The sequence below is a fragment of the Spea bombifrons genome, chromosome 1, assembly GCF_027358695.1.
Source record: "Spea bombifrons isolate aSpeBom1 chromosome 1, aSpeBom1.2.pri, whole genome shotgun sequence".
In the NCBI taxonomy this organism is placed as follows: domain Eukaryota; kingdom Metazoa; phylum Chordata; class Amphibia; order Anura; family Pelobatidae; genus Spea; species Spea bombifrons.
Window position 1 is genome coordinate 21,366,457 of NC_071087.1, and position 17,756 is coordinate 21,384,212.

The following is a 17,756-nucleotide window of genomic DNA, read 5'->3' on the forward strand; positions in this document are numbered from 1 at the left end:
TATTCTAAGCCCACTCATTTACCCTTTATTAATGCGGATTCATGGGTTGATATCTGCACTCTAGGGCACAGAAACCTAATCTGTATCTCAATGAATTCCCATACACTCAGACGGACCTGTCAGTGTTAATAACACAGTAACAAGAAGGCTCTAACTACCCTAACACATTACATTTACTTGTAAATGATTATGATACAGCGGGCAGTCCTTTCCTAATGCTTCTTACTGGCCTGCATCAAGATTACCAGGCTGCCTAACCATCAATTCTTAATTCCAGGACTCTTCTGGTGATATATCTCCATTAGTATGCATATGTAAATGTGGATAAAATACACTAACACTTATTATCAGATCATTCTAGATAGAAATGGGAAAACTGCACAAAAATAGATTAGGAATAAAAACCCAAATGTACACCTTTCAAAAAAGTTAATTCTGCAAAGCTGTTGCCTCTGTTACAGTTATCATGTCAGCACTTTCTAAAAAAATAAGAATACTATTTTGATTGATCTTGCACATAATTGATACAATTATCTATCCCTGACTTAAGAAGCTAGAACACAATGTGAGGCTTATATGGAAGGGATCGCCTATACAATATTTAGCATCATCAAATTGGTTTATAATAACTACCTATGGAGTGTGTTATTGTTTTGCGTTCTGTGACTGCGGTGCAGCTAAATTTGCTTGCCTTCTAAGGATGCCAGAATTTAGTAAAAGGGGAGAAACAGATATGAATAACCATGTAAATCATTAAAACAAGAAATTAAGATCACTGCTCCCTGTTAAACCTATGTGTCCCAAATTTGGGCCTGGACAACCCTAACATCCATGGTTATGTTCTGCCAACCAGTTGTCCTGACCAGTGCCACTGGCAGTTCTGGATGCCTAAAGCCTAAATGGGGGACAGTGCACCTGTAGGTAGAGACTGAGTAGTGTTCTGGGGTTAGCAGGAAGAAAATTGATATGCATGATCAGATCTTTTTCTAATATGTAATTACTGTGTTTTTCATACCTGTAAACACAATTACAGGGGTTAATTACTGCACTGAACTGTAAAATATCTGATTTGATAGAGAGGTACATCATCTTGCGGCTTGAGAACTAAATTTAAATGGAATCATTGAAACACTAATATGCAGCACATCACAGGGCCGGAATGGCATAATGAAATATGGCGTGGGTATTCAATTATTTCCAGGGCTGGTTTTAATTCCCAGTCTGGCCCTGGGTACATCACAGTTTTGCAAGCAATGTTGCACTTATTAATCATAACTCATCATTAAGATACCACATTTATGATATCACTGATAACTTTAATTTGATGTTTTCTCAAGGTAAGGTAAAGGTCAATAAATCACAGTTTATTAAGCACCCGTTAAATTATATTACATTTATTTTGACAGTTCAGAGATCAGAGAGGATTTAAGTGGCATGGAGTTTGGCAGATGTTCACAAATTCAGCTTTCATTTCACTGACATTCAATTTATAAAGATATAAACTAGACTTTTAATTTTAACTAAATTTGTCAGTTTCTTTAATTCATGTAAATGTCCGAAAACAAGTAGGGAACCCAACAAAAGAAACAACAACAAAGCAAAAAGCTCAGAATTTTTGTTTGCATTTCATTCTTTTCACTTACTCACTCCCACTAAGTGACTAAGGCTCTGTCACTTGCGGATCTGTCCGCATTATTCTGGCCTCTTGGGGCATAAGGGTGGAGCAACGAGTCACCCAACAGAGACAACTTCTCCCCATTCCTCCAATCGGGGGAGAGGGTATGCGCAGAGGCTCTGCCCTGTTTCAGAAGAACTCTGGGTGGCCTAAGCTGGCCAGCTGTGGGAGGTGACAGATGTAAACAAAGCAAAAAGCTATGAATTTTCATCTGAAGTTCACAGGCCCTTTCACTCCCACTCAATGTCTCCCTACCTTCTCTGCCGACCACTGCCACTTCAGCGTCTCGCAGCTCAGCTGCCGTGTCTTGCATCTTCTTGTTCTTCTCTTTTCTTTCCTCTTTCTTCATCTGCATCTCCGTGGACATAACATCCTAGGGAAAACTTCCATCAAAATAGTGAAGCTTCTGGTGACGTCCTCAATCCTGGATGGAGGGTCGGGGTAGATGACATCACCTGAAGCTCCGTCATTTTGGCCAAATATAACCTCGTGTGAATTTCCAACAAAATGGGGGAGCTTCTGGTGATGTCACTGAAAGCTCCCCCATTTTGCGCTACAATAGCCTTGTGTGAGCTTCCGCCAAAATCGATCGAGGAAAGGACGTCACCAGAAGCTCAACCATTTTGGCAGAAGTTAGCTAAGAGGTTATGTCCGCTGAAATGGGGGTGAACAGAGATGAAAGAGACAAAAGAGAAGATGGAAGGAAGGAGAAGGAAAAAAATGCAGAACAAGAAGATGCGAGATACGGAAACAGAAGTGGTCGGAAGAGAAGGTATGAGAAAGAGTGAACGAAAAGACTGTGAGTGAGAGTAAATGTCAGCATTGGACAATTAATTTAGTTCCCAAAATTAAAATGGGTCTCGATTTTCATCCAAAACGAACGAGCAGTAAACGGAATTCATTGTCTGAACATGAATGAGCCAAAAAGTTTCTTGGCCCATTTGCACATGTCTAATGTGCGCACTAAATACTTGTGCAAGTGTAAACCTGAAATTGTTTTAAGATAATTTTGGCACAGCTTCTTTCTCATGGCTAATAAAACTGTATTCCCATATTTTTGTATAATACAAATTTAAATACAATCTATAAAGTTACGTTTGTAGTTAAAGTTTTATTCTATACTAACTTTGTTCAGTTTGTTGTTCCGCTGGCCATCATCATACCTCCCACCACATTAATTATCCCCCAACCACCAAAATTTCCATCCCTTACAATCATCGCTCCATATTGCATAAAAATCATCCTCCTCCATCTTCATTCCTCCTAACATAATTTATTATCATCACCATACCCACCCAACATTATTTCCCTATCATCTTAGTATACCCCCTTCATATTCCCTCACCTCCCCGTCCTCTCGGTCTGGCAGAGGAAGACCACACTGCAGACTTCAAGACTCAGAGGCAGAGGACAGGTAGGTTAGAAGAGAGAAATATGTTAGTAACATTTTGTGTGCACATACATTTCCATTGTGTGCTGGTTAATAACGTCAATGTTCATGCAGATGCACACACATGCAGCTTAGAGGGATCATTGTTTGTGTGTTGCTTGTTTTGCTTTTTTTATGGGGTGGGAATACCACTACTTGGCTATTGGCACCCAAGGACCAAAAGATTGCCTTCAAAATAGCACATAGTGGCATAGTGCCACTTATAACCACATGACGACAATTGACGCGATAAGCACGGAAATGCCTCTGCCTAACGACAATGATGTGCTACATGCCTTTCAATGATGGCTGTGCCCAGGGGCTAAAAAAAAAAGTAATAAGCCCAGTGCCTTGAAGTGCCTTGATATAGAGGGATTCAGCAATACAAAGAAAAAGTCAGGGATCCCATTTGATCACTCTTAGGAGCATTTCAAACTGCTAGAGTTCCCAGAGGGTCTCTCCCCCCTGCAGCCAGCCATGCAGGTCAATGGAGCCCAGCTCTACAATCACTGTGATCAGTGAAATACAATAAAATTAAAAATGTAATAAAGTGTAAAAATAAAAAGACTACAATGATGTCACCATGACATCATAAGGGGAATCATCCAGTTCAAAGAAAGCTTTCTAAAAATCCTCACATGAAAACAGTCATGGTTTCACAGATGTCAAAAATAAGGCATTGGCTCAAACTAATCAGATGTCAAAAAAAAATGTGCACCTACCAAACATTACCTTTTAGCTCCCCAAACAAGCTAACAACCCTATGCATGTGGTCTCTAGTTTTCAAAAATATATGGTTTCATTGGGTACATTGATTTGGGCAGGCTCAAAGATGTCCCAAATAGGACATGGGCAAAGGATCAAAAAATGTCAATGTTCAACATCAGTGATGGATACCAGCAGCTGAAATTGTATGTGGGGAAAAAAACACCAAACACCAAAACACATCTAACCCCCCTCTGCACCCCCCTCCCTCACCCTACTTACCTTGTTGCCGGAACAAGCAGCAACCGCGACCGGGCCCGCGGCAGGGCCGGATTGAGTTAGGGGCTGATGGAGCTGCAGCTCCAGGCCCCTACCTTATCCTACCTTATCCTATGCGGCCGCATTGACGCAGGGCCCCTTAAGCCCGCCGCAACTGAGAACGGGTCCGCCACTCTAAGGGGCCAGGAAGCCCCCACCAGGGCCGGCCTTAGGGGTCTGCGGCCGCACAGGGCTTAAATTAAAACATCGGAGGGGGGTTAACTTTATTTAACATCCTCCATGTTAAATAAAGTTAACAAAAACTTTATTTAACATGGAGGATGTTAAATAAAGTAAAAAAAAAAACAAAAAAAACCCCAGATGTTTTAATTTAAACCTTGTGCGGCCACACACCCTTAAGGCCGGCCCTGGTGGGGGCTTCCCGGCCCATTAGAGTGGCGGACCCAGTCACAGTTGCGGCGGGCTTAAGGGGCAGGTGCCCCTTATGCCCTGCGTTAATGCGGCCGCATAGGCCCAGTCAATCCGGTCCTGACTGGGCCTATTTTAAGGTAGGGGCCTGGAGCTGCAGCTCCATCAGCCCCTAAGTCAATCCAGCGCTGCATTTGCCCGGCCCACTGGGCACATGCCCTGTGTGCCTGATGGCCAGTCCGGGCCTGATAGAGGTTACAACTTAAAACAAGTGATGGTATAAGAGAAGGGGGGGGTTGAGTGGGGTGTCATAAATAATAGGTCTGGAGGTGAGAAATGCAGAGAGGTAGAGAGATAACCCAGGGACAGAACAAATAAACTTGGGGAAACCAATAACCACCGTAAAACATCAAAGATAATAACAGCAATTAGACATTGGATGACTAGATGAAGTTCATATGAAGTTCTGGTAGTGTGTAAGGAAACCAGAATCCACATTAAGTCCCTCTTTTATGGTGTTAAAATGTGTTATCATTTTCATCTTAAATGTTTTTCTTTCCTGAGAGTTTCTGAAATTTCCTTTGAGTACTTTAATTTTTAGGTTTTGGATGGAGTGATTGTTCTGTGTGAAATTATGTCCTACCGGGGTGCAATATTTTTCTTCCTCGTGGTTTTTGATGGAGCTTTGGTGTAGGTTCATTCTAAGGTGCAGCTTAAGCCCAGTTTCTCCAATGTAGCACCCTTTGTCACATGCAGAACATTGTATCATGTACACCACGTTTGCCGATGTACATGAGTAAGAGTCTTTGATGATGTATGTTTTGCTGTTGTGACTGGCTGTGTTACGGTCACATATATGTGGGCAGTTTTTAGCGGGATTTGTTGCATGGTACAGTGCCATTCTGTGTATGCTCCTGTTCTGGGGCCAGTTTGCTGCGCACTAATCTTTTCCTCAGGTTTGGTGGTTGTTTAAATGCCAGTATTGGGGGCTGAGGGAATATTTTTTTCAGTATGGGGTCTTCTGAGAATATCGGCTGTAGGTCTTTAATAATTTTGCGGATTTCCTCAAGAGACCTTCTGATTAACAGACCTACTGCCCTATTCTCGTGTTCCCAACAGTAGAATGTCTTGGTACCAACCAATAATATGTTTGGAGCAAATTTCATAACACTATGATGACTTTATATAAGGATCCCAAATCCTATTTACTAGAAATAAAAACTCAATTACAAGTGTAAGTGCTGACAATACAAACACAGTGATGAAAAGATACAATTACTGTAGAAATATTGATCTCGTACTCTATGAAGTTGCCAACAGAACCACGTTTCATTTTGACACTGGAAAAGGACCAATTGAAAGCTATTTGTGGGAGATTTTAATCATTGGTGAAAACAGACAATTGATCATTTGCCACGAGAGAGAGATACAACTTGTAGGAGAATATTGATTGCCTTCATTGCTAGATTATTTCCATAGGGAAAATGGCCTAGGTGCCCAGTGCCAAACCAACCCCCATAGCTTCCCTAGTTGTGCTACCAACATGAAGAAAACAACTTAGTTCTTAGAGAAAAGTTTTTGCAAGATATTTAAAAAGCCATACTTCAGAATTAATCAGAACTTAAATCAATTAAGCTTTAGTTGGTGGAGCATTTCATTTTATACCCTAGTACCCTGTTAACATTAGAGACACTTTTAAAAGCCTTGTTTTTTCGTGTTGGGTTGCTGATAACCTGTTCGCTTGGAGTGATTATTTTGCAGCCTTTTTCTGGTCTCCATACCATTTGATTTGTATTGTGTAAGTGATGCCTGTCTACTGTAAAATAAGTCTCATGTTAAATACAGATAAAAGCATCTTCGTGACCCAGATATTTCAAATTTGATATAAAATATTCCATAACAAAGTCAGATTGCGACATATTTATTTTTGTGCAACCTCAAAGGACTGGAGTCGCGGTTAAATTAGTTCAAATCTAAACTAAGAGGGTTTTTGGTGGTAGTTTTTGCACTAGAGGGATTCTGTCATCGAAACTGCAAATAAAATGAAATTAGTGTTAAGCCAATCATATGCTTTTTAGAGCTGAGAAGCCATAAATCTATAATTCTCACTGCATAGCTATATGCTATGCAGTAGGAAATATACAGCTATTCCAATCCTGCGCTGTGCTAACAATCCACAAAAAAATCATCAAAAGTGACATACCATATGTCTTTATTTGCCTGTCTGCAGGAGAATTTCTTAGTGTACATTAGAAATGTTTAAATATTTTTGACTAGAGTAGGATCGTTTTTAGACATGTCCATATTAACGTAAATTTTATTTTACTGGCTTTTTGGAGCCCACGAATACAGCAAATAAAAAAACTGAGTAGAATATGTTTGGGTTCTAAGCAAGAATTCAGCTAAATTCCATGATGCACCAGCCATACACAATGAGATGCCCTTTATAATATGAAGCCTTTGAAATGAACTTGCAGCAGTTACTGTGTGTTCCAGTATACAAGCCATGCTATTATGCACATAAAACCATATACAAAGCTGAAAGTACAGTAAAAGAATTTTACGAATATATATACTTTAGGAAGAAGCTATGTGAATTCATAGACACCATTCACCTCAACCGACAAGAAGCAGCCATCAGGTAAGTAGCTAATCACATTTCCTAGTGAAGTTCTGATTACATAGAAACACTGGTCAGTGAAACCACGCCAATAATTTGGCAAACAGAGCTTTTACTTTCTAATCAAAAGTTGTTTTCTCTAAGCAACCTTCAGAGTCAGTGATTTTCGAGGTCACTTCTGGGTGAGTATTAACTAGATTGTAGACATATGCAAATAGCCCAAAAAGGATTTGGATGATTTTTTTTTGACCCGGGCAACAAATTCTCTGCCCATCAGGTTTGAGAGAGAAGTGGAAGTGGTCAGCAAAGAAGGTAGGAAAGCAGTTACAGAGCGTGAATGAGAATAAGTGTGTGAGAGAGTGAGCGTGTGAGTGAATGTGAGACCATGGATTTCTGAGCTTCTTGCTTCATTTTAGTCCAAATTCACTAAAATTCAGCAAATTTGCAATTCGTATGACCCCAAAGTCTACTAGATTGCCTCTACTGATTTTGTTTGAAAATGTCTCCTGCAGTGGATGAAGATAGTATTCATATATTTTTACAGCAGACGAAGCCTGCACTGACAGCATCAAAGCATATACCCAGATCATCATTTATTAGGGGTTAAAGTGTTTCTTGATGCAAACACGTTGTATCCAGTGAAGTCATATTTAACCATTACTATCTCTTTATGTTCCAGAGTGTGTGCAACTCCACCATTTGGTATTTTTTACCTTGAAAATGTATAATGGGGAAATAAAACCACATAATTCTGTTCACTGGGACTACATTTGAGGACATCTCTTATTGAAATAGCATTTTTTTTTTAAAGAAAATTGACAATTTTTTTCATTTCATGATAGTAAAGTATTAAAACCTTGATTTTTTTAAATTGTGTGTGCTCTAAAGACTCTGAGAGGCTCTGGGAGGCAATATTGCTAGAGATACAGTCTCTAGAGGAGGTTGTCTCAGGGCAGTGTAATGTAAAGCACAAATGAAAAATGTTTTTTTTTTTAATACACACGGTTTCAAATGCAGCTGTTTCCATGGGGTATGAAATACAAATTAGGTAATGAAAACGTAAGGTTTATGGTTTTGTTAATGAACCTCTATTCTGTGCATACCCTTTTAAAGAGATTAATCCACCCTCTTATCTTTTTTGCTTCCAATTACATTTGTATAGAAAAAACCTTATTTAGCTCAATAATGGAATCTTAGCCATCATGTTACCCTTGGACTGAACAGCATGGACCCCACCTATGTAAAACTATCCTTCATGGGATTTTTTTTCAAATACACAGAGATAATAACACATTTTATAAGGATTATGCAATGGAAAAAATGCCAAGCTTTTGCAAACTGAGAGCATAATCCAATAGAGGAGTATGCAAACACCTAGGGAACGGAAGAAAAAAGGAACGGTAAACAGAGGGAGGCAAAAACTTGAGCTTGAGCTGTCATCTCCATATTGTGCCACAAGGACACATCAAAAACACAAATGAGTTGGTTTTGAGAACTAACAGCGCTTGAGCTCTTAGAATTATTAATTCACAGATTCTACCTGTAACATAAGAAAATTCTTTACTTCTGGGGGTCCTGAGATTCTGTAGTGCACACTGACCTACTGGCTCATGCCACACAAGGCCAGTTTAGATCCACAGGCCTCTCAGCTCCTATCTGTATCATATGAAGAATTACTAGGATCATTAGCTTATACGGCTGAACTAAGACCATGTGAGGGAAAATACAGAGAAGTTGGACTGTGGTGACAAAGGGAGAGGGACATTTAGCTCATTTCTCTGGAACGCACACTAAAGAAACTTTATCATGGATAAAACGTATTTTATTCTTATTTGTTCTTTGTTATTTAAAGAAATGTATTTTATTCTTATTTGTTCTTTGTTATTTAAAGAAAACTGCTTTACAACACCATTTAATTCCTTTGTTACATTGTTACACCTGTATCTATTTTAATAAGCTCATATATATATATATATACATACATGCATTATATTAGCACATTTAGATCATTTAATTAATGATATTATCACATTGTTAGTGAAGAGGGTAACTGTTTTTTATGATTGTGTGAATTTCTTTTCGGTACAATGCCACCTTAAAACATATAAACTAATAACTAAGGGTGGGGTCATTAAGTGGACAAAGCCAGCAAAGACAAGATTTCACGCTAGAGTGGATGGGTCATTATCATGAGTTACATGAATTGGCAAGGAGATGGAGAAATGTGAAGGTGTGACCCGTACATACCGAGAAAACTTGTGAGGAGGACTTGTCTGAAGTGTCAATTAATGTGATCTCAGTTAAACCAAGAATAGAAAAAAAAAATTTGTACCTGAGCAGATCCCTACATTGATAAAATAAATATTTTAGTTGTGGAAGTAGAGAACTACTAAGATAAATTAGGTAAACGTTTTCTGTTTATTCAATGTATTAATACAAATAAATGAAGTATTTGAGATGATACACTATATGTCCAGATAATGGTAGCTATTTCTGGTGGAGCACAACCTAAGTTAGAATCTAGACTCTTATACTGCAGAGGTATGAGTCTGATAACATTTTAAGGAAGGTTTTCTGGTTAAAAGCAGCATGGTATCCCAAAGAGCAGAATAAAAAAGCAATTCAGATTTTTTTAGTCAAGTATGGAACTTATTCCAATCCCATTTTATGCTGGCAATCCTGTTATAAATATAAATGCGTTAATAATAACTCCAGTTAAGTCACTCTGCAGACCTCACATCCAAAATCTACTGTAATGTTAGTAATGCAGGTTTTACTCGTGCTCATATGAAGATACAATATTGCTTAAGTCACTTTTAAACTTTTTAAGTCCCCAAAATACCTCATAAGGAGACCCTATTTATTGTGTCCTCTGACAGAGGCAGAGGCAAATCAACACAATCCTGATGAAAACATAAAAACAAAGAGAAAGCGGCGTTCAATTATTCAACAAGTAATAACTGCTTATACTAAACAACACTCTGAGCAGGTCTGGCCTAATTTTGTAGAGGTATTTCCAGCTCATCACAGATGGATGAAGTAGGTGCAAATCCTTAAAAATAAATACCACTAACAAAATCAGTGGCTCCTTGCAATGAAAATGCCTGTTTGAAAACACAGGGGGGGATTTCATTTAATCTGTACTAAAGCTAGACTAATCCTTTAAAGCATTATTGGATCTAAAGTATCAGAGCAGATATGATGAGAAAAATTCTGACCTGAGTGAAATTCGGCACAAAACTGTAACATTGTGCTCAGCTCTTGCGTCCATGTACAAGGACATTGAAATATGTTTAGTTTTGTGCTACATATCTTGTAGTTTGTTTCCTAAACAAAAATCACATTATGTTGTAACCTGACTAAAGCCGTAAGAAACATTAAATAATAGGACACAATAACACACATATAAGAAAATAGACATATAAGTGGTACGTTTGCGAGCAGGCCTCTATTTATCCTTGTCAAGTCTAGTTTTCTCATATACCTTGAACATATGTATTGCATGAAGCGTTGTATAAATTGTTGGCGCTAGATAAATAATAATAATAATTAGACTTGACAAATAATGGTTAGATAACTGACTTTACCAAAAAAAAGAAACTATTTATTATTTGTGATTATTCCTCAGTGGCACTAAGAACTTTGGCGGTAGACACTAAAAATTAGCTAGTGGAACAAAATGCCTGGATTGCAGTGGGGAAACATTCTTCTCTACCAAATGACCCGGTAAACATATCGCTACAGCCAAATACAGGCTAAATATCCGATAGACAGGTTATGCTGTCAAAATACCAGAATGTTCGGGTTACCAGGAAGATCAAATTCGAGTAATAGCAGCCATTGATTTAGTCTTCTAGGACACATTTCAGACCATTATATCAGGGAATATTGTATGCTTGTGACCAAGTGGCACATATTGTATATTTAAAATGAGATTATCCGGTGTAGCTAGTTATTAATTAAAACGCTGGATGTCAAATAATACCCTCTAGAAAAGATGTCACCACCATAAAACTTTGACAAGTTGAGCCATTGATTAAAGGTAGGTTCACCCAGGGCAGACCAGACATTATCATAGAATGTTTCACAAATGTATCAAGAAGGAGAATTACCAATTAATGCCTGCAAATAATTCACAATTATATGGCCAACAATCAGAGGTGATGAACACATTGCAAGAAAAACAGAGTTTAATGCCAAAATGTTCCATCACTTCATAAAGCTAGGATTTTACCTGCTAACAATTTACTATGTATTAAGTAAAACTGAGCCCAGTAAAGTTTTAAATACCCAAAAGATGGGTATTTCATGCTGGTCTCTGCATTGCAATTGCTTTGTGTGTAAGCCACTGAAATGGTGGGTTCTGGAACTCTTGTCTTTGTTTTTTTTGTTGTTTTTTTTAGCATATTTACCAAATCCACGTCTTTCAAATAAGCAATTTTGTCCTCTAGCGGCATGAGAGCTTTAATTCTAAAACTCTTTTATTATTTCCCTTTAACCTTGTTCGTCATATTAATATATATTTTGATATAAAATACAAATTAATATTACATTAGAGTAGATTTTGGATGTGGGGGCTGCAGAGTGACTTAACAGGCGTTACTATTAACGCATTTATATTTATAACAGGATTACCAACATAAAATTTATAAGATTAAGTTCCATACTTAAGAAAAATGCTGAATTGCTTTTTTTATTCTCTATATTGCAGCCTAAGTGCTGAATTACTTATGCATTGCTTAAAGTTGCTGATATATGACACTACGGTTGCTACAATTTAGCAACCGACATAAGCTGCTTCTTCTTGATAACTAAGATAATCTAACTAAAGAGTAAGTAAACCACACTATACTTAGCAGGGATTCTTGGTACATCTGAAAATACATTTCATAATTCACACAACTATCCTCTCACTCATATCCACTAACCTAATTTAAGAGGCATAAATGTAAATCTATGTATTACTGAAATATAAATAACACAAGTAGGCCAGATGGCTCCTTTAACAGGGGAAAAGTCATTAAATAGGGCAAAAGTTACTTTAATGCAGCATTGAGATATTTGTATTTCCTTTAAGAATCTCGAATTAAAAAGTAATCTGGTTTCCCTCATTAATCTTTAGGTTAGTAGGCTGTAACCATGTACTATGTTAAGTGGACCCATGTGTAAGTAATATAGCACCCAAAGTGGTCATAAATTGGCTTAGCCAATTAATTTTATGTGATATGGTATTTTCTTAAAATAAAGCATGAGGTAGCAGACACCTATAAAATCACTCATATGTCATGAGCAATATTTTCAGTTGTAGCAATGAAAATAATATAATTGGTTATATTTACTAATAAAAATAACAGCTTTTAAAAACAGCAAAATATAGAGAAATAGTAGTGATGCCCATTCTTTTGCAAAAAGAAATTAAAGGTCAAGTTTATTTATGGGGGGCAATAAGCATAATTTAAAGCCCTACAGATACTGTTCATCTGATGGCATCTTTTTGGCATCTTTATAAAGCTGCATTGGAAGCTGTCCAAATGAATGATGCCGACAGAAGTGCTGTTCCTATAACTAGATACACATTTAAAACAAAAAATGCATTGCAATTTTAGATGTCACTTGTAACAATCTGAAACAATATGCAGATTTAGTCCCTGTCCCACTATTAGCCTGACCTCATTCACTGCAATGCTAACAGCCACAGCTATATTATTCCCTAAGCCTTCTCCTGGTAATTCTTTGAGAGCAATTGCCTTAGTAATTGGCACTTTTAGCTGCAGATGTAAACTGTTGAGTTCCCCATTCCCTTCACTTACATTTACTGTAAACATAGAAAACCACAGCAATGCCAAGACCACAACAACACAACTCCTGTCAAAGCTTCTTTAACAAAGGGATCACATTAAAATCTTTCAAGGCAGAGACTGATAGAACATTCCTCTCAAGTCTCTTCCTGCTGAGTTACCATTAAACCTAATTACTCTGTGGTTATTGTCAGTTATTGCACACTTAGTGAGTATTTAAAAGGTTTAGACTGTCTGCAATTCCCATTATGATTTCCTATGTGATACAAACCATAGATACAGTATAATGATATAGCGCTAAAGCATTTTATAAAGCCTTGTCAACATACACATGACAACATTACATAATAGATACAAATGTATAAGCATGAATTTCAAGTAAATATATAGTATTGTGTCTTGTTTATTTATCAACATATGGCTCATTTGTGTGTTACATGATTGATGATTCCCCCCAGATGGAGTCTTGGCTGGTTTGTTAATGAACTGGAGCTGCTGGTGATAATAGCTTAATCTTTTTTGAAAGCAGATGACAAAAAAAAATGGAATGCTTCAAAGGATTGTCTCAGATTTACTTTGTTGCTTATATACAAATGAGACACATGGCAAAATGTTTAAGCTGCAACAGCCCTCTGAAAATCAGCTGTTGAATTACTTAACAACTATACTAATATAGAGCTGTAAATAACGTATGGAAGGTTGAGGTAAGTGACCATATACACAGCAATGAAATTTGAGATGACACCTCCAATATTGGAACACAAACTACACTAAGGAATATAATCTGTGGGCTATACACAGTTAATGCACTTGTACAGGAGAGGACTGGGAATAGATCCTAGGGAACAGACTCTTGATCTGATTTAAAGATATTGGGGCACCATATAGCCATATGGAGACATAAGAGTTTTAGACTTCATTCTTTTCTACTTCTTCTATGATTTGGTTGTACATTATGGTCTTTGGTTGCAAAGGTAGCGCAATATAATGCACATTGAACATGTTGTTAGAGAGTTTTGAGACACATTAATGAGCCATCACTGTGGGTTTGCCCACTTAAATGGTGCCAACCCTTTCTTTAATTGAAGAAAAGGGAGTGATTGGGAAGACTCAATATAGGTGCACACAAATAAAAACAAATAAGGCACCTGCAATACAACCCTACCTGGAATATCCTAAAATCAAAGAAGCGTGTATTGCAATGTGAGAGAAGATAAGTCTGAGATGTACATGCAGGAAGAATAGTGGAAATGTAACTTACTGAAAAAGATGTACTCAGTGTAGCTGCTCCATATTTTGTCATCCCGGTACTGATTTACGAATGCTGCAGTCCCTGTCGAATTACAAGCTACCATATGGAATCCAGCTTCCGAGAGCCTGTCAAACGCCTGCTCTAGATAGGTGAACTTCAGGTAGAATCTAGAGGTGTACTTTTCTGGGGGCCGATCTGGGTCTCTGCTTTCATTCAAAGTTTCTCCAAAAACTTCTTTGGCTAAAGCTATTCTACCACAAACCATAATCCTGGCAACTCTTCTGAATTTGGCGTCCGCTTGATTATCTCTAACCATTGTATACGAGCCTCTGTAACCTATGGTGATGAAGCCGGATTTCTTATCCAGTGCTGCAGACCTGATCAGGTCACTGCTCTGGGAGTTCTCTTCAATATCGCTCTGACAGCCTTCATCGTTCATGGAGCTTTGCTTGGTTACCTTTGGTGTGAGTATCTTTACCAGATCGTTGAGCTGAAAGTACTCAGCCTCCCTTAGTAGTCTTTCTTTTTCGGGGAAGTGATCGGGCAGGGAGAGCTGCTTGTCTCGCAGAAAGTCCAAGACATACCTAAAGAGGAATCCATCTCGGTCAATGAAGAAACGGGATCTGTTGTCCCTGGGTAGATCTTTTAAATTGTTCCTAGAAAACATGCTGTACAAAGTACTGTCTGGAACGCTGGTGAGGGTGGAATGTTTGGTCACATAGACTTGTCCACCAACGTTCAGTTCCACCACGTCTGGGAAGGGATAGGACATCTCGCTTATGGGAAGGATGGTCTCTTTCAAAGCCATTTCTTCCAAACAAGTGTTTCTGGATCTGGGTATTACGGGTTAAATGCAAAGTTATTATGAGGTGCCGAGTCCGTGTGGATGTGTGTAAACCACGGCACTTCACCAGCAGCTTTCAAAATAAGACTCACAACTGAGCAACTATCAGCACCAGGAGTGTGGACAGCGGCAGCAGCTGCAGCCACAGCTCGTGTGACGTCACTCCTATCCGCAGGCTGGGCTTCCAGAACTATTACGCATCTGTCCTTTAAAGGAGCAGCAGTTGCCTTTCTGTGTCCTTCAATTAATAATCATCTCCTCCAAATACTTCTGTGTCATAGAATATTTGTAGACCTACAGTTGTAGGATGTAAACTGATGTGTAAATGTAATTTTGTGACCTACTTCTTAGCTGGCATCGGTAGATAACACGTTTATCATACTGATACAAGCATGTGCACGTAAATGCTTTTAAACGGACAAGATCGAACATATCAACAAATGATGACACAACATAGAAATCAGATCTTAATTTAATTAATACCAAATAATGAAAGATTCTAGTCTTTTTTGGGGCACCTGGAAATAAGACTTTGAGATGGTTTCGGCTCAGGGGTAATTTCCTGTTAAATAAACACATGAATTGCAAAAGATTAGAGGATTTCTATCTTTTTGAGGCAATAATCAGCTTACTCTGTGTGCTATATAATTACATTTATAAAATGAAAAAGTGAGTGAAAAAAGATTAAAGTGAGTTTAAGTTAGTAAAGGACAGCTTGACTGTTTTTTGCAGGAGATTCCTCCTTCATAATGCATAGTTACATTGATGTTCTGGCTAATTGCAACTCACCTGCAAAATCATGGTTTAATGGAGAATTTACTGAATATTCTGAAAACATTCCTAGGACTCTGTACACTAATAGGAATTGCTTTCTACCAAACTCTTACGGTTTTAAAAGGCACCGTCAGGGGCAAAATATTTTGTCCATCAGGTTCCATGAAGTTGAAGTTGACCCAAAAGACCAAGTAAATGTAAAGACTTGCCTGATTCATATTATTCTAGTATATCTTTTTATTTTGCCTGTCTCTCACAGTGGCTCAGGAGTACATGAAACCTCTAACATTTGGAGGTCTGTTCACCAAAGAGGAAGATTGCAAAGCAATAGGAAATTTCAACTCCCTGTTATCCCTATCCATTCAGGAGAACAAACCTCAGTGAGTTGGCCCTGCATACATTATAGGAAATGTGTTCAAACTTTTCTGAGTGAGTTAACTACACATACATATATGACTAGCTAAGCCTTTCCTGCAGGACAGGGTTGCTGGGATTTGTCCTTGACATTCTTTAACTCGGCTGCAAACTCCCTCATTAGTGAATAGACCCCAAAAGATGGCCATGAAGATGAAAAGTCCTGCATAAGACCCCTACCACTTCTATCTAATCACTCAGAAGATTACTTTATTAACAACTTGCTGTCATTTTAATGTGAGTATTTTAAGGTACTTATCTGCTTTGTGCACATGGTGCAGGATTGATTGGGGATGTAATTAAAAATGCTAACTTATGCATCATTGGATTACTGCAAGAGAAGACGGTAGGAGCGGGCAGAGGTATTCTATATCTTTTGGAGGCGTAAACATTTTAACTCATATGTCAGCATGTAAGTTGTTTTAAACAAAATGTTAGCTAGACCACTTTGTAATTCATAGAAAAAAATAATGGCAATACCTTTATTATGCTTAAAAGAATACAGAAAGGGAAGCATGCATATTTAGATTAAGGAGTGCTGCTGAAATCACTAAGATCGACACACAAAACAACTGCACACCCATGAGCTTCTTTTTAAAAACACCTATTTAGGGCAGAAATATTGGGATCCGTCACACTTTATGGCCATATATTGCTTAGACTGCCACTACATCAAAGTACCCCAAGTTTGGCGAGTCCTATCTAATTTTGAATGGCTATACTGCTTACCAAGGAGCAGAATCAGTGGGACTGCGTTGCATTTTAACCCACTGAGACATGCAATTTAAAGTCCTATCTGGACACCATTAATGAGGCACCCGTGTGGCAGGTGGGGTGCTTAACCCAGAGGTTTGATCAGAACCTGCTAATATGTTCAAAAATACAGAAAGGAAAGCACATCCTAAAAAAGCATACACATTAAAGCAGGCTAAGCAATATATATAGCATATAATGAGATCCCCAATATTTATGCCTCAAATAGATGCTTTTAAATATTTTTATCGGGTGTGCGCTGATCTCTTGCTTTGTCATGAATATGTTTATCATACCATGTTTATACTCCATACTCCCTGTTTCAGAAGTGCTTACTGCATCCATCATTAAAAACCTTTTTTTTTTACACAGATAACACAAAGGGTGTAGTAATTATATGTTTCTCCTTAGTGCTATTGCCTTTGCTTTATGTTACATGACCATGAACAACTGATACATTTTCTATGCTAAAGTGCTCAGTACTAGAGCTTACTTCATGAATGGCCATTTGCATTAGCCATGTTTCCTGTTCACTCTGAACTAGATAATCTGACATATTATACAAATTAAAATGTTCAGTTGTTAGATCTACTGATACATGTAGCAACATAGTATGCAAATAGCCAAACATTTCTAATCAATGATGAGTACATAATGTTGAGCAGTAGCGTTAGTTTAGAAACTATTTTGAGGCAACCATAAACTAGAGGGGCAAAGGTTTAATGGTAACATCAGAAAATATTACTTTACAGAAAGGGTAGTGGACGCATGGGATAGCCTTCGAGCAGAAGTGATAGATGTTAAT

The 17,756-nt window shown here is 38.0% G+C and overlaps 1 protein-coding gene across 1 annotated transcript in view; it reads right to left on the minus strand.

Annotated features, from left to right (window-relative positions):
* The window catches only part of KCTD8 (potassium channel tetramerization domain containing 8), a 44,596-nt gene extending 29,499 nt beyond the window's left edge, over positions 1–15,097 (minus strand). Inside the window, exon 1 of the mRNA XM_053458417.1 lies at positions 14,176–15,097. Coding sequence (XP_053314392.1) covers positions 14,176–14,974 — 799 coding nt within the window. The 5' untranslated portion in view covers positions 14,975–15,097. The remainder of the gene's footprint in view (positions 1–14,175) is intronic.
* Positions 15,098–17,756: the final 2,659 nt, after the last annotated feature.